The 22,196-nt window shown below is 50.3% G+C and overlaps 1 protein-coding gene and 1 pseudogene across 3 annotated transcripts in view; one reads left to right on the forward strand and one right to left on the reverse strand.

Moving 5' to 3' along the window:
• IQSEC2 (IQ motif and Sec7 domain ArfGEF 2) overlaps positions 1-13,606 on the reverse strand; it is a 76,567-nt gene extending 62,961 nt beyond the window's left edge. For 2 of the 3 annotated variants that reach the window (XM_019807550.2, XM_019807549.2), the window contains exon 1: positions 12,731-13,606. In XM_019807550.2, the coding sequence (XP_019663109.1) occupies positions 12,731-13,437 (707 nt within the window). In that variant the 5' untranslated portion in view covers positions 13,438-13,606. The remainder of the gene's footprint in view (positions 1-12,730) is intronic. The other variant, XM_019807553.2, reaches the window with a different exon arrangement.
• Positions 13,607-15,137: 1,531 nt separating this feature from the next.
• LOC100464106 lies at positions 15,138-16,079 on the forward strand (annotated as a pseudogene).
• Positions 16,080-22,196: the final 6,117 nt, after the last annotated feature.

Here is a 22,196-nt window from a genome sequence, read left to right on the forward strand (position 1 = left end):
GAAGAAACAATTATTCAAGGTCAGAAGGGGAGGTGGCGTTAGGCACAGGTATTGCAGCCCAGATCAGCTCAGCATTATGACCAATAAAAAAGGGGGGGGCAGGGGAGAGAGAGAAAAGGAAAATGGAACTGGTTCTCTCCAGCCCTCCCTTCCTGCCTCCCTCTGCTAGGGATGGAGGTTCAGCCATGATGGGAAGGAGAGTGGGTGGAAGGGGGAGCAGCTTAGAGCAGCTTGCTGTTGCAGAAGCCACCGCTCAGCCTCAAAGCCCCCTGCCGTGCGCTAGGGGCCCATCTCTGGCCTACCTGCTCCCGCTGCCTAAGCAAAGGAAGCTGGGCTGCACTCCCAGGAGCCCACTAAAATGAATGTGAAAAATAAAACAAGGTATGAAGTCATACCAGTGAAGAGGATGGAAGAGAGCGGAATCAATGGATGAGAGATTTCAACAAATTTCTGGAAGCAAAAAAACAAAAAACAAAGAGAAGAGTGTTCATAGTTGACGGAGAGCCAGGGACACTGCTCAGGGGGTTGCAGCCAGGGTGGGAGCCAATTGGGCCAGCAGAGGCCCGGAGAGACTCTAGGCTTGGAAATGGTAGGTATGAGGCAGGGCAGGAATGATCAAGATCTGAAAACGGGACGGGGCAGGGCAGGGGGATACGCTGAAGGAAGTACATGAAATCCTCCCCTGCTCCTGTAACTCCCAAATCCAGAATCCAAGCTGCCTGGCATGGCAAAGTATCAGAGAGCTCCTGGCTAAGGGAATTAAACTATCTGGGGTAAATCAGGGCACTGAGGGGCATGTTGGTGTCCCCAGAATGAAGTGCTTTTCATTCTGGCATTTAGAGGGCACCCATTAGAATAGCCAACCCCCTTGAGGCTCACCTAAAATAAAGCCAGCAAGTGGACAAGCCAGCCTGGATATACAGACATCTCAATCAGACTTTCTCCTAACTCATTCATAAACTATAAAATAGAAAGTATGAGAGAAAAAATAGGCAGCCTCAAGAATCAATCCAGGAAGTTCCACATCTAACTAGCGGACATTCCAGAAAGAGGAAACAGAAAATGAAGGGGAGGAAACTACCAAAGAAATTATGTAAGAAAAGATAAAAGGCATCCGATTGAACGGACTTACTGAGTACCAGGTCGGGCGAATGGAAAACAGACCTTGAACTGATTACATAGGTTACATAGCTGGTTACGTAGGTGTGTTTGGCTTGTAAAAATTGACCGAGCTGTTCATTTGTGATATGAGCACTTTTCTGTATGCATATTTCAGTGTGATGTTTAAAAAAAAAAAAAACTTCTTCTAGAAGTCTCCAAGCAAACTGTCCCCAGAAGATATGCTATGATTACCCGGCAGTTTCAAGGAACTCCACGTAACAGTAACGATATAAGTGAGCAAGCAAGCAAACATGTAAGGTAGAAAGAAAGTCCTGGACCCAAATATAAAACAAAGTAAACAGTGGCGTGATTTTGAACCATGTGGTAGAGCATAAGAAAGGAAAATTCATTTGCTCTTGGTGCTAAGAACATCTTCCTGGGAGTACAGAGGTTGTGACAGTGGACCTTGGAAACTGAGGTGCAATTATAGTCATAAGCACATAAACACAGTGTATTGGAAGTCAACTTTTAAAAGCAATTTGTCTTGATAAAGCACTGAAGACCTAATTATTACAGGATGCAAATGCAATCAACCTTGCGGAATGCAAAAGTACTGAGCACAGAATGTGGGAGGTGCAAGGGTGGAGGAGAGAGGGAGGGAAGGATGGGACCTTAATAACTATGTCTTACAGACCGAGTGGTGAAGAGATGCTGTGGAAAATGGACGGAATAAGAAAGCACAGTTTAAAACACTACTTAATAAAGTTAAAAGGTAACTAACAGAGGAACCAAAGTAGTAACGTAACTATCACAATCTGTGAGGGGGAAAGAGTCAGGTGTTTTAAGTAAGCTAAATCCTCATTTGTCCTAGTACAAAGAAGTCAGTAGATAATGTTTAAAGTTGATAAATGAAGGGTGCCTGGGTGGCTCAGTCGGTTGCGTCTGCCTTCAGCTCAGGTCATGATTCAGGGGTTCTAGGATTGAGTCCTGCATCTGGGCTTCCTACTCAGCAGGGAGTCTGCTTCTCCTTCTGCCCCTCCCCCCCCAACCTCACGCGTGGTCGTGTGCTCTCTCTAATAAATAAAATGTTTAAAGATTTCATTTTGAAGTAATCTCTCTGCCCAACGTGGGGCTCAAACCCAACAACCCCCAAGATCAAGAGTAGCATGCTCTACTGCCTGAGCCAGCCAGGCGCCCCATTATTTTAAATTTAAAATTATGCATATGTACCACTTCAATTTGATTTTAAAAAACAAGTCCCTCCTCTTTCTTTGGACCTCAGTCTCCCACATGGGACGGACAAAAGAGGGAGGGTGATGATTCCACATGATGTGAGGTCCTGTTCTCCAATGCAGGCTTCTTTTTAGAGCAGGAATGAGACAGGCGAGTGAAGGGCCGATGCCCCCCCCCCCAAGCGAACAACCAACTCCTTCTGGAGCCACCATAGTCTCTGAGGATGCCTTCTCAGCTGCCCCAGCCAGCACCGCCCTCCGCCCTCCGGTCTCCTTCCAGCCCCACAGTCGCCCGGCCAGCCTCTCCAGCCTTCCATTCATTTGACTATTTACATCCGTTAGTTATTTATACCTGCCTGAGTCACAAAGGATTTGAGGTGGGTTACTCCAATAACACAGATAAAGAAAGAATAAAAAATTGGGGGCGCCTGGGTGGCGCAGTCGTTAAGCGTCTGCCTTCGGCTCAGGGCGTGATCCCAGCGTTCTGGGATCGAGCCCCACATCAGGCTCCTCCACTAGGAGCCTGCTTCTTTCTCTCCCACTCCCCCTGCTTGTGTTCCCTTTCTTGCTGGCTATCTCTATCTCTGTCAAATAAATAAATAAAATCTTTAAAAAAAAAGAATAAAAAATTGAACTAGAAAATAGGAGCCCAGAAAAAGAGATCAACAAAGATGCTCAAACTGTATTTCAAATTGGCCGGTAGCCGGGGAAGAAGAGCGAGATAAAATGAGCCATGATAGCCTCGTATTAGGAAGGAGGAAATACATCCGTTCTCGGGGGATGCAATCTTTGCTGGGCACAGAATTCTGCAAATCACTGTCCATGGGAGATTTCAAGAAGGAAAAGGAAAGGACTGGTTTGGTTTTGTTTTTAAACTTTAAGTTGTCCTACTTTAATGATGTGCTGTCTAGCTACTTGGATGAGTTATCTCCTATAAAAACCTAAGAATCTCAGGTAATATCATGATTATAGAAATGAGGTATAAAGAGGGGGTGCCTGGGTGGCTCAGTCGGTTAAATGTCTGCCTACAACTCGGGTCATGATCTCGGGGTCCTGGAATCGAGCCCCACATGGGGCTTCCTGCTCAGCGGGGCATCTGCTTCTCTGGCTCCCTCTGACCCTCCCCCCCAATTTGTTCTCTCTCTCTTTCTCTCTCTCTCTAATGAATAAATAAAATGTTTTTAAAAATACCAAAAAAAAAAAAAAGAAATGGGGTATAAGAGCATGTGCTTTGGCACAATCTTGGGTTATTTCACAGGTTTTCTTCCCCTGGAATGACTATTAAGCACCTACAAGTATCGGGGAATGCCATTCAAATGATTTCAGTTAATTCTGAGAGGTGGGCATTGTCATGCCTTTTTCCAGACAAGGAAACTAAAGCTCAGAGAAGGCAAGATGACATAGCTGAGGTCCTCCAGTGGGTTGGGGCACAGTGGAGATTCAAGCTCAGGTCTGTAGTGAGCACAGCATAGCATACAGACTTGTGGAGTCACTGTGTCACTGTGTCCTACACCTGAAAACAAATGTAACACTGTGTGTGCACTGCACTCAAAACAAAACAAAACAGAGACAAACTTAGGTCTGTCTCCAAAGCTCATTCTTTGTGTATCATACGGTGGGGACTCAAAACAAAGGCAGCCGGGCTGGAGTTGCTCTGCCCAAGGCAATGGGCACACAAGTAACGACAGATGCAAGCCCACCCTCTTCCAGAAAACAGAAAAAAGGGGGATGACATGCCTGGCTCTCAGGCCAAAAACTGCCTCTGAGCTGCCTCAGTTACATTAAATGACCTCGAAGGCAGAGAACAACAGGAAAAAAGAGTCGCATGGGCCTGGGTGGAAAAAGGGAAATCTGGGTCTCCTCCCTCGCTGTGAATCTAGGAAATCTGATTTCTGAGGGGCTGCACCAGACAGAGCAAGGGTCTGTCTGCCATGGAAGCAAGAGACCCTTTCTTTAGTTGATGCCTCCTCTTCATGGCTTCCTCCCCAGCGAGTCACCAAACCATCTCGAGCCCCACTTTTCTCATCTGTAGGACGCAAAGATAACAAGCCCTGCAACCTTCCCAGGATTTCAAGGCATAAAATTGGACATTTAAGGAATGGTCCTTTGAACACTGGCATTAACATTAGAGTGACTCTTCTGATCAAAGGTCTTCTGCTCACACATCGAGCAGCCTCAGACAAGTCCTTTCTTTCTGGGCCTCAGCCTTCTCATCTGTGAAATGAACAGCTTGAGCTGGATAATTTTTTTTTAAGATTTTATTTATTTATTCGACAGAGATAGAGACAGTCAGCGAGAGAGGGAACACAAGCAGGGGGAGTGGGAGAAGAAGAAGCAGGCTCATAGCGGAGGAGCCTGATGTGGGGCTCGATCCCGTAACGCCGGGATCACGCCCTGAGCCGAAGGCAGACGCTTAACCGCTGTGCCACCCAGGCGCCCCGAGCTGGATAATTTTTAAGGTTCCCTCTAGCTCCAAGTTTCTTGGCTTTTATGCTGGGATTATTGAAATCCTGCTGGTCGTGAATGAGGCCCCGCAGTCAGCTGCACTTGCCAATGTGTCGTCACTTTCTTTCTCCTCCAGTAGACTATCTCTATTCCCCACTGCCTGAGATCGGGCCTTACCATTTCTCATCTAGACTGTCATCCTAGCCTCCTCACTGGATGCCCTCCAATCTGTCTTCCAAACTGTCCATTAGTGGGATCTCTCTAAAACATGGCTCTCAACACATCACCCCATACTCTAAAATGAGCACCTCTTTCCTCAACCTAAAACCCTATCTTGGCTCCCAATTCCCAACAGAAGAAAGCTCCTTATCCTGCTATTCAAGTGTCCTCCTGATCTGGGCTGGCTAACTCTTTAGACCCTCCTCCAGACCCTTCCTGCCTCGCTGTTTGTGCTTTAGTTTGTACTGACCTCATCAAAGTGCTCCCTCCACACCCTGCTGGTTCCATGTCTCTGCACGTTCACTCATGCGGTCCCCTCTGCCTTAGCCTCCCTTTTGCTCTCCATTTATACCAACCCACATACCATCCTTCTTCATCTAACTCACTCCTACTCATCCCCCAAGTCTCAGCTCAGGCATCACCTCTTCCAGGAAGCTCTCCCCAATGATCTAGGTGGATGTCCCTCCTTTGGGCACCCACAGCCCCCTGTGCTCCCCTCTAGTTCAGCACACAGGAAACCCCAGTATGTGCATCTTCCCTACCCAGCTGTGAATGCCATGGAGCCAGGAACTGTGTAATAGTAACCACAGAACTTCCTGACTGCAGTAGTACAAGGCATGGTATGTAGTAGGCACGCAATAGTCACTGGACTGACCTCTCTTTCAGAAACGCGGTGAGCTCCCACATGGCCTCTCCCTCCGGCTCCTCCGCAGCACAGAGTTTGGCAAAGTTATTAACAATAATAATGCCTATTGCTAAGTAAGCGGACACTGTGTGCTGAACACTTTACCTATGTCATCTTATTTAATCTGCACGACAATCATGAGAAGATTCATAACCATTTATGAGCTGGCCAGCCTATCAGATGGACAACTGCCTCCCTCCCAGTTTTATAAGGGAACTTTGGGGGAGGGAAAACAATTTAGGTACTTTTCATCGCAGATATGATGACAACGATTCAAAAGTGGCTATATAGAAGAAAATATTGGCTTTATTCAGGTGAGTGCAGCATCCTGAAATCCAGTAGGAAATCACAAGGCCCAGATATGCAGTCATATTATCCATCTGAAGGGGTATAAAAATCACATAGCTACAAAGAAATGCACTGATATTAGGGAAACGGTACATATCAGGTGCTAACTGTGATAAATTTCCTTCCAAAGTGTTCGAGGAATCATCCTGATGAGCCCGCAGAGCTCTGGCTTGTTATCTTTGTTTTGAAGAAGATTTGAGGTGAGGATCTTGGCAGAATGGTTTTTCTTTGCTACATTACACCTCTAGGGGGCAGGGCAGCCCCACAAATTATTTTCCATCCCTGTCTCTCAGCTTTCCATCCTGATCAGAATGTTGATGGGTATGTTAGGCAGACAGGCAATTTTCTGATATATTTGGCGGCGGGGTGGGGGGGGGAGAGAGGCACAACACGAATCTTATCTATCAGAAAACATAGTTTGACCCTCATCTGCTATTTGAGAAAACTGAGGCTCTCAAAGTTAAGTGACTTGCCTAGAGTCGCAGAAAAGTCCTCCTTCCACGGCGCTGCACTTTCCTTGACTACTAAGGCCGCTAGACAGCTTCGGCTCTTAAGTGCTTGAGAGCAGGCTTCCCCCTTGTAAATGCTTTCAACGTGGATGCTTGGAGGGACCAAATAACTTCCAGGAGAAAGTCAGAGTAACTAGCAAATTACCTGGCCTTAACTGAGTTACGTCAAAAGTGGAAACAAGTCATTTACTCATCATTCTTCCCCATGATCTGGGTTTATCATTCTGCCAGGGAATCCAGCAGGGAAAGAGCCAAAGGGATTGCATCTTACTTTGACTCTAAGACACCACCCCCAGCCCGGAGTCTGAACCCAATAAAGATGCGATGGAAAATAAGTCACTTTCTACTAGACTGGGCTGACCGCACACAGGTCCTACGCGTGTCTCTTTGTTCCTCTCAGAGCAGAAGATCTTGCACTGAGGGTCAAGACCATGGTATGACATGGCCACGGCACGGGAGGGAGAGGTAACAATGAGCAGATTGGTCTCAATGTCCCCAAAGTTTCGTCTGACTCTGCTACCCTGACATCCTAAAAACTGGAAACGTGGGTGAATGTGAAAAGCACAGAGAGTGGAGGCCAAACTACTCCTGGGAGCATGAGGACAAGGCCACACAGGAGCCCCGGAAGGAGGAAAGACATAGGCACTTCTGGCCATTAGTGCTCCGAGGCTTACTCTAACATTCATTTGTCTATTCAGCATTTACCAGGCAGCTACGATGTGCTGTGCTGCATGTTTCCAAGCTGCCTGCTCTCTCACTCACGCCCAGAGCACCTGCCATAGGGACCCACGCAACATGCTCTCGATGCGTGTCAGTTACATCTCAGTCTGAAGGGGCTCTCAATCCAGTAGGGAGGACACAAGATGCAAACAAAGAACAGTAAAGGTATCAAAGGGGACAAAGTGCTCATTTCAACGGTCAGAGATAAAGCAGCACACAAACATGGGAGAGCGGACAGTGCAGCTCAGCCTTAGGAAGTGGATGGAGCAGCAGCACAGGAGAAGGAGGCAGCACAAGTAAAGACCGAGAGACTATCAGCAGGCTGGGTGGGCTAAGGAGGGGGTCACAGGCACTGGAGCGTGGTGTGTGGGAAGGGGCCTGGAGAAAGATGGGAGGACAACGGTGAGTTGGGTGCCGATCCCAAGAGGGCCCTGCATGGCAGGTGCAGGAGTGTGAACATTTTCTTGCAGGCCGAAGGCAGAGTGAAACCATGGGAGCCCTGCAGAAAGCTTGGCCTGGCTGCGTGTCACCAGAGGCTTGACGGAGCAAAGGCCGGGGAGGCATCTGTGAGAGAAGACTGTGGCAAAAAGCCAGGCGGCCATCAGGAGACAGACCCTGACTCGACCCTGACTCGAGCAGCCGTCTTGGGAGCTCTGTCCGGGGAAGGCCGGAGCTGTGCCTGGAGTGTCTTTAACGTCTTTCCACCTTGCCTTCAGGAGGCAATGTTGTACCACAGACTCGAGCCAGACACTTCTGGGCCCCATGCAGTTGTGTAACCTCAGGCAGGTCACTGCACCTCTCTGATCTTCATTTTCCTGTCTGAAAAATGAGGACCCCTACCTGGCAGGGACTCTGCAAATGAGATAAGCGGCCGGGCTGCACGGTGGGTGAGAATGCCGCAGATGGACTCTGGAGCCTGGCCACCTGGGCTCCTTCAAGCTCCTTCTCAGTTCTGCTGCTTATTCACTGAGTGACCTTGGGTAAGTTAACCAGCCTTTCTGGGCCTCGGTTTTCTCATCTGTGAAATGGATTTAATAGAAACATCCACATCAAAGGACTCACGGGAAGACTGAATGAATGAATACATGGAAAGTGCTTAGAACAAATAGTGCTTGGCACACAGTAAATGCAGTAAAAAAAAAAAAGGTGCTAGCTATTATTACATAAAGCCACATAGGGTGCTTCCTGGCACACAGAAGGCTGAGACTCACTCAGCACAAGTGTGGCCCCTTCTCCATGCTCCAGGCCTTTACTATGCTCTCAGCAAATTCAGAGGCCCCAGTAGGCACGGTGGGGGGGGGGGTGAGAGGAAAGAGTAGCAGAGGGCAAGACTGGGTCCAGTATTTCTCCCGCCGAGGCCCCCATCTGACACTAGGAGACACCCACTCTCTTCAAAGCCCCTCAGCTGGGCCCTCGGCCAGTGGCCTGCCCTGCCCTGATCCTTCCTTCCTCCCAGAAGCTCCACACCCCACCACCCCTGCTGCTCAATTTGTGCTGAGCACTGTCGCTATGGTGGGCTGAACCTGGAACCCTGCATCTCCGGCCAGGAGGAAGGGGCTCTGCAAGTGCAGAGAGCACGGTGTTTGCTCAGCCTGGCGGCCCCTCCTGCTCTGTGCACGCAAGCCAAGAAATGTTTGTGGATGACAACAACCCCATTCTTGCCCCAGATCTAGACAGAAAAGCAAGACTCCTCTAATTCTCATTCAACTCGACATTATCATTTCCTCCCACACAAGTATAATGCTCCCAACACAGTGGGGGGGAAATAAATGGCTTACCCTCCTGGGAAGAAGGAGAAACCCCTCCTGGGAAAAGCACCCGAGACCCCAGAGGAGACAGACTTCCTCGGGGCTCCTTCCTGGGCTCACTCTCCACCCCCCCCATTTCTCTCCCAGTGCCCTCAGCCCCTGCAGGGAGCACACTGACACAGCCCAGCAGCCAAGCAGTAGACCACGCATTGCCCTGGCTGTCAAGAACACCAGACCCGGCCTTCTGGTTGCTGTCCCCCAGTGTGAACCAGCTTGNCCACCACCACCTACTGCAGAGCCGGAGCTGGGCCCATGCAAAAAGCGTGGGAAATACAGCTCTCTTCAGTGTGGAGCGCCTCAGCAGTGGCCCCCAGCACACCCGTAAACCACTGCAGGCGCCAGAACTGCAAGGGGGGCCAGGCCAAGATCAGCAATGAACGCAGAGCTCTTCCCTAATCACCTGGAGAAGGGCGACAATGCCAAGGATAAAAGACCTGAACGTTGGTGGAGACCAGCCGTGACTGACAAGCAAACAAGCAAAGCCCTCACATCCAGAAGACCAGTGGCCTGACGTTGGTTGAGCCTCGTCTCACTCTGTGCTGCACTAAAAAGGCCACACCCAGAGCACAGCAGAAGGCAGACTGGCATCCGGGAACCTGCCCAGGAGAGATAGTGCGGGAGGCTGTGGGAATCCTGGGGGTCTGACATGGGTGCGGGTGGCCGCCACAGGGGCTATCAGCTGCAGTACAGGGAAAGTTCACAGGACGAAGAGTCTGTCTTCGGGGTACTGTGACCTCTGGCGTGTCGCTTCAATCCTCTGAGCCCCCTCCGTTTCTTCGGCTATAAATCGTGGATCGTGGTGACAGACGCACAGGGTCGCGCGGAGGACTACATTAAGTCCCTACGCACATGGAGCCCTCAACAAGCGGCCGCTAAGCCCCGGCCCCGCTCTCCCCTCTTCCTCCGCCAGAGGGAGCCTGGTGACCAGAAACGCCTAGAGCCTGTACCAGCTCTACCTAGCCTCCCCCAGTCCTGCAGCCTCTGCTGCGAAAACTCCCACCCTGCCTGCCCTGCCTTCCCGCGGCAGCCTTCTCACCCACTCCTTACAAACCCAGAACGGGCCTGGCAGGGGAGTCTTCTCAGCAGCTGCGGTGGCAGCGATGGCTACTGCAGCAACAGGCCCTCCTGATGCCTGGCTGCGAGGGAGAGTGGAAAGGAGGGAGGCACAGCCTCCCTTCCTCCCCCATCGGCGCCCCCACTCATCGCAGAGTCAGCTCCTCCTGCTCAAATCCTCTAGATACCTAAGGCTCTCCTGGCCTCTCTCAGCTTGCGACTTGGCCAGGTCCTGAAGCCAAGAGACTCCTGGGGGTTGTAAAGCTCTAGTGGAAAAATGACGGACCTCGGATACAGGTGGACATGGATTCGAGTCCCAGCTCCATTAGGAGCCAGCAGCATAACCTTGAGCCAAACCCTTTCCTCTTGGAGCCTCAGTTTCCCCATCTCGAAAATGGAGTTGCTAATGCTCACTGCACAGGGCCTGTTGTGAGGCCCCAAAGAGGCAATAATGGATGTGCAGATATTTAATATATGGTTAGGAGAGATTCAAAGTACTATCTAAACCCTCTTATTAATCCAGTAGGAAATGTGAGGCAAAGAAATCCAACGAACAGCCTGGAGGGTGCACAAAGAAGGGACAGGCCGAGAAGCAGGCCTGTGCGGATGGCAGAAGCACAGAGCTCAAGAGCAAATGGGCTTCCAGCCAGCCAAAAGATTCAGATCCATGGCTGCAGGATGGAGAATCTGAGGGTAATGGAATCCTGGAACTGGGGAAGACCCAGGTCACTTCCCTGGGCTTTACACCCGATTCAGGAACGGTGCTTTCTCCAGCTCTTCCTGACACCCACTGGGCCTCTGCTGGACATGTCCAGCCAGCTCCCCCCACCCCCACCTCTTAAGTCAGTCCACTGCATCACCAGACAGCCAGGTTGGAAAGTTCTCCCTGATTTATCCTCCAATTTCCCCCTGCTCCTGGTTCTGCTCCCTGAAGCCACACATAATGAGGCTGCTTCCCCTGTCACAGGCCTGACCACTCTAGAAAAGTCTTCTACAGCCAGGCTCAAGGACCACCATGCCCATCCAGTCTCCTGCTCCTACCCCCACCATGGCCCTCTCCTGAAACAGCCTCGCTTGGTGGGTCTGGCCCCTTCCTCCAGTGTGGGACCCACACAGGCAGTCTATGGGGAATGGGCTCCCAGCAACCACGCCTGGACAGGAGAACCCATCTTCCTCGTGCCTGGACTACTCTGGGGCAGTCCACACCACAACTCAGCTGAGGGTGCACTGCAGTGGTGCCCAGCTGAGCCCTCGAGCTGCAGCTGCTGCTCCTGGGGCCCAGCCATCTCAACCCAGCACCCCAGCCTGCTGCCTCACCACGGGGGAGTTGCAGAGAGCTGTCTCCCAGCAGATTTCCTGAGGCAGAAGGCTTCCCCACCCCCAGCCCAGCCTCCAAGAGACACTCCACTGGTTGTGGCACATGGTAGGACCAGCTGAGCAGTGAGAGGAGGGGGAAGGCTGTCCATTCGCTAGAGGACTTCAGACTTGCTCTGTAGTGTGGCTGGATCAGTCATAGAACCCTCAAATCTAAGCTGGGAGACCTTAAAGAGCATTCAAGGCAGACAAGCTATGGGGGGAACTGATGGTCTGAGAGAGGAAGGGACTCAGTCAAGGTCACGAAGTCAATCTGCAGCGCAGCTGGAAGGGGAACCCAGGTCTCCTAACTCCCAGTTCAGTGTTCTTTCCAATACAGCAAAAGGGAAATCAGGGAGCCTTCAGGGCAGCCCTGTGAGCCTGCATGCCCTTGACTCTCTTAGCCTGACATTTATCCCGACCAGCTCATGGTACTGTCTGCATGGAAGAAGTGAACCCAGCCCATGTCCCACCAACCCAAGAGATGCTGCCAAGGTGTCCCAAATAGGCCGGCACACAGACCCCAGCACGGAAACTGGCACTGATCCAACAAGAGGAAAGATCTGTAGACTTCCCTTCCTGGTAGCTCTTTAATTGGGTGGTGTTTTTCTCGAGGGTGGAGAGGGGGTGGTCTTTGAGGAACTAGCCAAGGGCCTGGCCTCCATCTTTGCTCCCCCATCTTTGCTCCCCTGGCCAGGATGTGCTGCAGTTCCCCTCAGAGGGACGTCTCAGCCTCCAGCAGCCATTCCGGTCCCCACCTGCCTCTCTGGGAAAAGATGGGGCTGAGGCCGCCAGAGACAAGATCAGGCCTGCACTCAGGACCTGCAGAGGAGACCCAAAGGTGGGGGGGGAGGATGGGGGCTTTCTTTCCCTTGGGGCTCTGAGGTGACACCATCAGATAATATAAATCCCAAGCAGCACATCCAAAATAAATAAATGAAAACCATCCTCTGGCAAGGGTACAGCTAGGGGGTGAAGAAGTGGAGGGGTGATGACTGCTGTAGGCCCTCACTGGCCATGGTTTTGAGAAAGAAGAGACACCTGCACTCATCTGGCCAGCCCAGACTGGGAAGGCTAGAGGAGGGGTGGCGGCTGCAGGAGGAGGACCCAGCTCCTCCTGACAGGCTGGGACGGGAGAGGAGGACATGGAATCAGGTACGGGCTTCTTACTTTATCAGCCGGACAAGTTGGAGAGGGAACTAGAGGGGAAGAGCTGGGGTGAACAGAGGGGTGGGGGTACGAACACACGTTCCTTACTTTCTCTGGAGGGTAGTGGCCGGGCTGGTGCTGGTACTGGTGCTGTGGCCGCCGCCGGCCCCGGGGCTGGAGCTCCTGGATGCGCCACGGCTCATCTGGCCCCGCTCCCGCGGTGGCCGGGGCCCCACGCCCACCGCCGCCGAATAGCCGGCTTCCTTCTCGCGGCCCGGGTGAGCTGGCCCGGTCTCCCGCCCGCCACGCTCGCGACCCAATGCTGGGTTCTCGTGGTGCAGGTGGCACTGAGCCACGTCGCGCTCGCGGGCTGGGTAGCCGGTAGTGTCCTGGAGCGGGTAGGCGGCGTCCCGCTCCTTGTCCCGATACACTGCCTCCCGGTTCTGGTAGGCGCTGTCCCGGTTCGGGTAGCCCACGTCCCGAGCCGCCTGGTGGAACTGGCTCTCTCGCAGCTCGCGGTGGTGGAACTGGGTCTCGCGCAGGTTCTGGTACTGGCTCTCGCGGCCGGGGCTATCCCGCGCGCCGTGGGGGTCCCGGTGCAGCTCCCCGCGGTGCAGCTGGCTCTCCTCTCTCAGGTCGCGGTTCTCCTGGGTAAGCTGGTCCAGCTGGCCCTCCAGCTCTTCAATGCGCCGCCGCTGGGTCTCCAGCAGCTGCTGCTGGCTCTCGATGATGTTGTTCAGCTCCAGCAGGTACTCCACCGCCCGGTTGGGGCTCTCGGATCCCGGACCGCCCGGGGGCCCCGACCCCGCCTCCATCCTGGCGGCCCAGGGGCAGGGGAAGGGGCAGGAGAGCCCGGTCCCCGCTCGCTCACGGCGCCACCCTCCCCCGGGCCCAGCCGGGGGAGGGGGCCGGCGGGACGCGAGGGCGCGCACCGGGCTCGAGGGCCCGGGGGCCCGGGGGGGCCCGGGAGACAGCTCTGGGGCCGGCGGCACCGCGCGCCCCACCTGCCGCCGCCGCCCGCGCCAGAAGCGGACCCGCCCCGAGACACCCGCGCCAGGCCCGGGTGGACGCCTCACAGGCTGCCGGAGGGCTCTCCGTGTCACCGCAAGCCGACGAAGCCCTCCATCCCAGTCCGTTCCAATGTCCCTCGGGTCCTCTCAGCCCAAGATCCTCATCTAAGACATCCCTGGAACCCCCATCTCAGGCAGCCTCCGGATCCGGGCATCCCATGGACTCCGCATCCCCTGGGTCTGTCAATTCCAAGTGTCAGACTCCCCATCCCGTCCAACACCTGGACGTCCTATCTCAGGCGACCTCCTCCCGCCCACATCCCGGGTAGTATCAGGATTTCTCATCCTAGCCAGTCCGTGGACCATTCTTCCAACCCAGCCAGCCCCATGTCCCTCCAGCCCAGGCAGTCCACAGCTCCCCCTTCCCAGGCAGCCCCCGGAACATCACCCCCCTTTCCCCACACACATCACAGACATCCCCCCACTCCAGCCAGTTCCTAAACTCTCCATCCAAGGCAGCACTCAGTTCCCCTACCCCAGTCAACCCTAGGGTCGCGAAGGTTAGACAGTCCCTGGGTCCTCCAACCGAGGCAGTCCCAGGATCCCATCCCAACGAGTTCTGGGACTCCCCAACGCAGCCGGTCTTAGGATCAAAGCTCCATTCATTCATTCATTCATTCATTCATTCATTCAACTCTCACTTTCTGCCCTCCTTTGGAAATGCTCTTCTCCATTCTGCCCATCGTCTTCATCCAGGGGAACTGTACCCATCCTTCAGGACTTAAATGCCACCTTACTGAAGCCAACCTCAATTTCCCTGGCCAGAAGTGCTTGCTTTCTCTTTTTTCTCAACCTCCCATTGCACTTCTCTATACTTGTCTTGTGGCACCGTGGGACAAGTGGAACACTGCTTTAAAGCACATTCATTTGTGTTCTTGTTTGTGTCCTTTGCCAGGCTGAGTTCCTTAAAGCCAGAAACATTTCTCCATTCATCTTTGTGAGCAGATTGGAGTAGAGGAGAAAGTACCCGTTTTACAGTCAGACAAAAATGGATTTAAATTCTATCTTCTCCTCTCTGAACTTCCATTTCCCCAATCAACACCTGCCTCACAGGAGTGGTCTTGGAAAAAAAAAAAAACCCAGGTAAAAACATTTGGCACAGAAAACACAACCCACAGAACAGGAGAAAATATTTGCAAATGGTATATCTGATAAGTGTTTTGTATTCAGAATACGCAAAGAACCCTTAGAGCCCAACAACAAAAAGACAACCCAACTTTTTTGAATGGGCGAAGAATTTGAAGGGATATTGCTCCGAGGAAGATGTACAAAGGACCAATAAGTTCATGAAAAAATGCTCACCATCATTAGCCACCAGAGAAATGCAGATCAAAAACCACAATGAGAACACACACACACACACACACACACACACACACACACACACACACAATGAGCTTTCTGTGCTACCCACACGGTATTGTTATGGGTTCCTGTCATAACTTAAATTCCTTGCAGCAGGAACCCTCTTAGGTGGCACCATGCTTGACTTCCAAGTGGAACAGTACATCTCTAAAAGGAAAAGTGAAGGCATCTACATCTTCAATCTGAAGAGAATCTGGGAGAAGCTTCTGCCAGTGGCTTGTACCATTGTTGCCATTGAAAACCTGGCTGATGCCAGTGTCATATCCTCTAGGAATACTGGCCAGTGAGCTGTGCTGAAGTTTGCTGCTGCTCCTGGAGCCCCTCCTACTGCTGGCCACTTCACTCCTGGAAGCTTCACTAGCCAGCTCCAGGCAGCCTCCCAGGAGGGGGTGACTGGTCCCAGGGCTGACCACCAGTCTGTCACAGAGGCGTCTTATGTTAATCTGCCTACCATTGCTCTGTGTAACACAGACTCTCCTCTGTGCCATGTAGGCATTGCCATCCTGCGCAACAACAAGGGAGAACACTCAGTGAGTCTGATGTGGTGGATGCTGGACCATGAAGTTCTTTCTGTGCTTGCATGGCATCATCTCCCATGAGCACCCATGGGAGATCATGCCTGATCGCTACTTCTGCAGAGATCCTGAAGAGATCGAAAAGGAAGAGGAGGCCACTGCTGAAAAGGCTGTGTGTGGCCAAGGAGGAATTTCAAGGTGAATGTACTGCTCCAGCTCCCGAGTTTACTGTTACTCAACCCAAGGTCACAAACTGGTCAGAAGGTGTGCATGTGCCCTCTGTGCCCTTCCAGAAGTTCCCTATTGAAGACTGGAGCGCTCAGCCCACTGCAGAAGACTGCTCTGCAGCTCCCACTGCTTAGGCCACTGAATGGATAGGAACAACCATTGGGTGGTCTTTTGGGATGCAAAATGGTGTGGTCACTTGGGAAAACAGTTTGAAATTTTCTCGAAATGTTAAACATAGAGTTACTGTATGACCTGGGAATTCCACTCCTAGGTATATAGCTGAGAGAAATGAAAACATATGCCCACCAAGAAATGTGTACATGAATGTTCATAGCAGCATTATTTGTAATAACCAAAAAGTAGAAACAATCAGATGTTCATCTGTTGATGAATGGGCAAACAAAATGTGCCGTACCCACACAAAGGAGTATTATTCAGCCATAAAAAGGAATAAAGTACTGATCCATGCTAAAATGTGGATAAACCTTGGAAAGGTTATGCTACATTATGCTAAATGAGACACAAAAGGCCACTTATCATGGGGTACCCGGGCGGCTCAGTTGCTTTAGCGGCTGACTCTTGATTTGGCTCAGGTCATGATCTCAGGGTCGTGAGATCGAGCCCCCATTGGGCTCGTGCTGGGTATGGAGCCTGCTTAAGTTTCTCACTCTCCCTCTTCTTCTGCCCCTTCTCCCCTGCATGCACGCACGCGCACTCTCTCTCTCTCTTTTAAAAAAAAAAGCCCACATATCGTGATTTCACTTACATAAAATTCCAGAATAGGCAAATTCATAGAGACAAAAAGCAGAGTAGTGCTTGCCAGGGGCTGGGGCATGTGTTGGGGAAAGGGGAGTGACTACTAGCAGGTATGGGTTTTCTTGAGGGAGAATGAAAATGTTCTAAAATTAGAATGTGGTGGGACGCCGGGGTGGCTCAGTTGGTTAAGCCTCCGACTCTTGATTTCAGCTCAGGTCATGATCTCAGGGTCGTGAGATTGAGCCCCAAGGTGGGCTGTGCGCTGGGCATGGTGCCTGTTTTAAGGTTGTCTCTCTCCCTTTCCCTCTGCCCCCACCCCCTTCTCTCTCCCTCTCTAAAAATACAATAAATAAAAAATAAAATTCGATTGTGGTGATGGTTGCCCAACTCTGTTAATTAAAAATCACTGAACTGTACATTTTTAAAGGGAGAGTTTTATGATATGTGAATTTTATCTCGATAAGGCTGGTTAAAAAAACATACCTTGCCCAAAGTATAGCACATAACAACAACTAGAGTAATAATAACTAACACGTCTATGCAGCTTACTATGTGCCAGGCACTGTGCTAAGCATTTTACATGGATGAGCTCACTGAATCCTCATGACAATCCTGTGAGGTAGGTAGTGTTATGACCTCCACTTTATAGGTAAGAAGAGTGAAACCCAGAGGTTGAATGACTTGCCCAGGGTCACACAGAGGCATAGCCGCAATGCTCAGGTGTTTCCTTCTCGCTTCTCTATGCCTTTTCTCAGCACTTTATACAAAAAAGGTGCTCCATAAGTGTTAACACTCCATCAAATACCTCTATTCATCCAGGGAACACTTACAGAGTATTTATTATGTTCTAGGTAATACATGCATTCTCATCCTTAGCCTTGCTTCTTTCATTCAGACTCCCTGTGGGGCATGGGGCAAATGGGTAGGAAGATTCATTCAAAAATACTTGTTGGGTCTCTACTATGTGTCAAGCACTGTTCTAGACACTGAGGCTAGAGTAATGAACAAAATAGACAGCAATCCCTAACCTCATGAAGCTAACATTCTAGGGGGACAGAGAGACAATAAACAAATAGAGTATACAGAGCATGCTGGATAGTATACTAGATTGAATAGTAGCCCTCAAAACTGGATGCCCACCTTGTGCATGTAACCTTATTTGGAAATAAAGGTCTTTGCAAATGTCATCAAGTTAAGCTGAGGTCATACTCTATTAGTGTGGGTCCTAATCCAAGGACTGGCGTCCTTGTAAGAAGAGGGAAATTCGAATGTAGACATGCACGCTCACAAGGAGAACGACATGTGAAGACAGAGGCAGAGATGGCGGTCTACGAGCCAAGGAATGCTAAGGATTGCCAGCAACCACCAGAAGGTAGGAAGTGACAAGGAAGGATTCTTCCCTAGAGACTTCAGAGAGTGAGAGCATGGCCCCGCCAGCACCTTGTTTTCAGACTTCTGGCCCCCAGAACCGTGAGAGAATAAATTTCCGTTGTTTCAAGTCCCCCAGTTTGTGATAGTTTGTTACAGCAGCCCTAGGAGACTCACACAGGTAGTGATAGGTGCTCTGGAGAAAGACAAAGCAGGGGAGGATGATGGAGAGCCCTGGGTGATTCAGACATAGCCTTTTCCCTCAGGGAGCTCCTGGTCTAGTCAGAGAGCTGCAACCATAATAAGTCACAAACAGGACTAACAAGACAATGTGTGAAGCGCCAGAGTGGAGGCACAGCAGGACTGGGGTCCTGGGAGGTCTTTATGGCTGTGGGGGTGTTTCTGCTGGGCTTAGGATTTCAACAAGTGGAAGTGGAAGAGCTGAAAAATACCTGTTGAAGGGAGCCACGTGTGGTGGGAGGAAGGGAACAGCCAGTAAAATGGTGTGTGTTTAGGGAGCCACACACAGTTTGGTTGAAGAGAGCACAAAAGATGCATGCATGAGCAGGTGTGTGTGTGTGTGTGTGTGTGTGTGTGTTGTAAGGGATAGGAGGTAGAGGGAAGACGTGGCTTGATTTAGCTTAGAGAAGATTCCATTGCCAAGCTGGAGCATCTGGACCTTCTCTTATAGGCGATGAAAAGTCATGGAACATTTTGGAGAAAGAGAGTAACATGGTAGGCAGTGAGGGGGGGGGTCCACGTGGATATTATATGTACCAAACATTACACACTACAAGGTGAGTTTTGTCTTGGTTCATTGTTGTGCAGCACAAACTGTGCTACTACATTTTTGTTTTTTCCTGCCTGCTGGCTCCCAGGGTCATTTCCCAGAAGCCTCAGCCCCTGGTGTGATTGCTCCAATTCTCCTTATCCTGGGGCCAGCTTTGCCAAGGAATATGGAGCCAGAGCAGGAAAGAGCCCTGAAAACCACATCTCACCACTACTAGTATCCAGTCAACAAGAACTCGTCATGATAATGAGAGCCAGGAAATATTTTCCTCAGATGCAAAGGTGACATCTGTTCAAATTGGTTTTTCCTATTGGGTTCTCACAGCTCTGTCCATAAACAGATCTTCTCTTATACCGGTTAGCTGCCAGACATGAGATGGGAAAATCAAAAATTAAAAAACAAAACAATCATTGGTCTTTCTGTCAAAGAGTTTACGGGTCCAGAATGTCAGAGCTAAAGTGATGTTAGAGATTAACTCACTTTATCGAAGAGGACACTGAGGACCCCAGAGAAATGATTTGCACATACTTGCTGTGTGACCACTAGGCTACCATCCCTTACTTGGGCTATTTCCTGAGGTCTGGTGTTCCAAAGCGTCTTAAGATTGCAGACTTTAAAGAACAGAACACTAAGGGGCGCCTGGGTGGCACAGCGGTTAAGCGTCTGCCTTCGGCTCAGGGCATGATCCCAGCGTTGTGGGATCGAGCCCCACATCAGGCTTCTCCGCTAGGAGCCTGCTTCTTCCTCTCCCACTCCCTCTGCTTGTGTTCCCTCTCTCTCTGGCTGTCTCTATCTCTGTCAAATAAACCAAATAAAATCTTTAAAAAAAAAAAAAGAACAGAACACTAAAAAAGACTGTCTGTGAGGAACATAGGAGAATGAAGAAGGAAGGGAAAAGGAAGTCTCTCATCTCTGTGGGGATCCCTAAAGAGATAACAGTGCTTAAAACTGAGACAGCATTTAGCTAATTAATTAATCATCCTTCCAGCCCTCTTCCCCTAGTGGGGGAAGGGGCAAGATATATCCAAAGTTCCTGTCAGTCTTGAACAGTCTCACAGAAAGCAATCCTAATAGGCTAGTCGGGAGTTTTGTTTCAGGAAAAATTTTCTCTCTGAAGATGATTTGTAAGCTTGATCCTGTCAGAACATAAAACCACATAACCCAATGTGTTTCCAAATTTGTCCTAGCTGCCATAAAATTTTGAGCCAAATTCAGAGTCCAATTATAATCCAGTTCATTTTGGGTACCTGGCAACATCTATTCGTGCTTCCTTTACATGGTCTCTGGTCTGTTTTCTTCCACATTTTTATCCCTAATTGTCTTTCTTTCATGTTATAACTGATGAGTCTCCTAATATCCTCTTTAAAGTAGGTGGGATATAAATCTTACATAAACTAAACTATATTTACAGATGCTAAGGGGATTTGAACTAGTGAAGAACATTTGCAGGAACAGATGATATTTGGCCTAGAAGAGAGCAGGCTTATGAAGACATGATTACTGGCTTCAAATACCCACTAGGCTCTCAGAGGGCCAATGCAGTGGAATTATTGTGCTTAGCTCCAAAGGGCACAACCAGAAACAATGGATAAAAAGTACAGGAAGACAAATTCCCAGAGGGAAGAAATCCCTCAGAGGCAAAGCTTAGTAAAGACGGTGAGTTCACTATCACTGGAGGTCTTCAAAGAGTGGCTGGATGGCCTCATTTGGAGAGTCTGTTGCATAGGGAATGTAAACACTGGATGGAAGAGTTGTATAAGATGATTTAAAAGGCCCTTTCCAGCTGTGCAAAAACACAGCTCTGGGTGGAGAAAAGAAGACTGGGGGAGAGGAGGGCAGGTGGGGAAAGGAGACAGGAAAGAAAGAAACAAAAGTTCATCAAATGCTAGAACATTCTAGTCAAAAGCAGAGAATGAACCCTAATTGCTTCTGAGATCCTTGTACATGGAAAAATGGTCCATAAACAGAATACCAGGCTGCATTTCTCCAGTCCTATTCCATGTGATTCCCATAGGGCAGGAGAAATGAAAGAATCAGCTCCATTGTTCCCACTGCTGTTATTCAGGAAAAAGCACATCAAGACTGTTAGAGCCAGAAGGAGCCTTCGAGATCCTATAACCCCAACCCCTCACTTTAGAACTGGAGAGAAAAAGGCCCAGAGAGTGGAAGGGGCCGCCTGTCTACCTGTCACTTGACCGACCCTGTGCTGCCAAAGGGCAAAGACAATTTTGTTTACCTTTCGATCCCCCAACTAGACGAGGCGGCAGGTCCTTGCACATGGTGAATGCACAGTAAGCAGTTGGGAAATGGAATTGAATTGCCCAGAAGCTCTGGAAGTAGAAGCTAGGTTTTTTGACACCCCCACCCCCAGCCCACGATGCTTTCCATGACAAAATTTCATCCAATTCAATTCAACAGGCATTGATTTGGCATATCTGTGTGCCAGGCCTGGAGCGATAGCAAGAGAGGAACAAGAGGCAGGCTGTGCCCTCAAGGAGCAAACTGCTCCTCCTGGGAGCTGGGCTCTTCCCCCCTTGGGCCCTGCTCACCTGCTGTTCTTTTGGCGTGGAAAGCTCTTTTTGCTGCCTTTGCCTACTTACCGCCTATTCATCCTCCAGATCTCAGTTCAAATGTCAATTCCTCAGCAGCACCGTCTCTCACTCCCAAATGAGGCAGATCTGTCTGATAAATGCTCTCAGTGAGCCTTCCTTGAGCTTAGCAAGTATGTAATTACATATTGATTTGTGAGGTTCTTTGTTTGCTTTCCTCCTGCCCTCTTCACTAGACTGTTAGCTCTACAAGGGTAGATACTCCGTCTGTTTTGCTCTCCACTGTACCACGAGTCTGGCAAAAGGCCTGGGACATGGTAGGTAAGCAATAAACAATCCACGTTTGTTGAATGCATGAATCACCAATCTAATGGGGGATGTAGATAGATAAATTATGACTACAATTCACTGTGATGAGGGATATATGGTAATACAGAAATCAATTCTGTAGGAGGGAGAAAGCCAGCTCTGTATCAACGGATCTGGCCTTGTAGAATAATTACGCTGCCAGACGGTCAAAGCAGGGGGCTAACAGCATAGCCTTGAGAGCCCCAACACCCTGTTGGGGGTGCCTGGCTGGCTCAGTCATTAGAGCATGGGACTCTTGATCTTGGGGTCGTGAGTTCAAGCCCCACGTTGGTGTAGAGATTACCTAAAAAAAGAAAGAAAGGAAGGAAGGAAGAAAAGAAAGTGCTTGTTGTGTTCAGACAAACCAAAGCTGTGGGTAGCATCTGTTTCCCCAGTACCCGGAGAAGCAGGGTAGTTCTGCCACAGTGGGACGGACTGGGCACCTGAGTACCAGGCACCACGGGCAAAATCAGACAACATGGGGCTGGCAAGACTAAAGGGATGCTCCTGGTATTCGAAATCCACAGATCTCTCTATTCCTTGGTGATGTCCTTTACAGGAGAAAGGCCCAGTGGGTTGAGTGGT

Source organism: Ailuropoda melanoleuca, chromosome X (assembly GCF_002007445.2).
Source record: "Ailuropoda melanoleuca isolate Jingjing chromosome X, ASM200744v2, whole genome shotgun sequence".
NCBI lineage: Eukaryota > Metazoa > Chordata > Mammalia > Carnivora > Ursidae > Ailuropoda > Ailuropoda melanoleuca.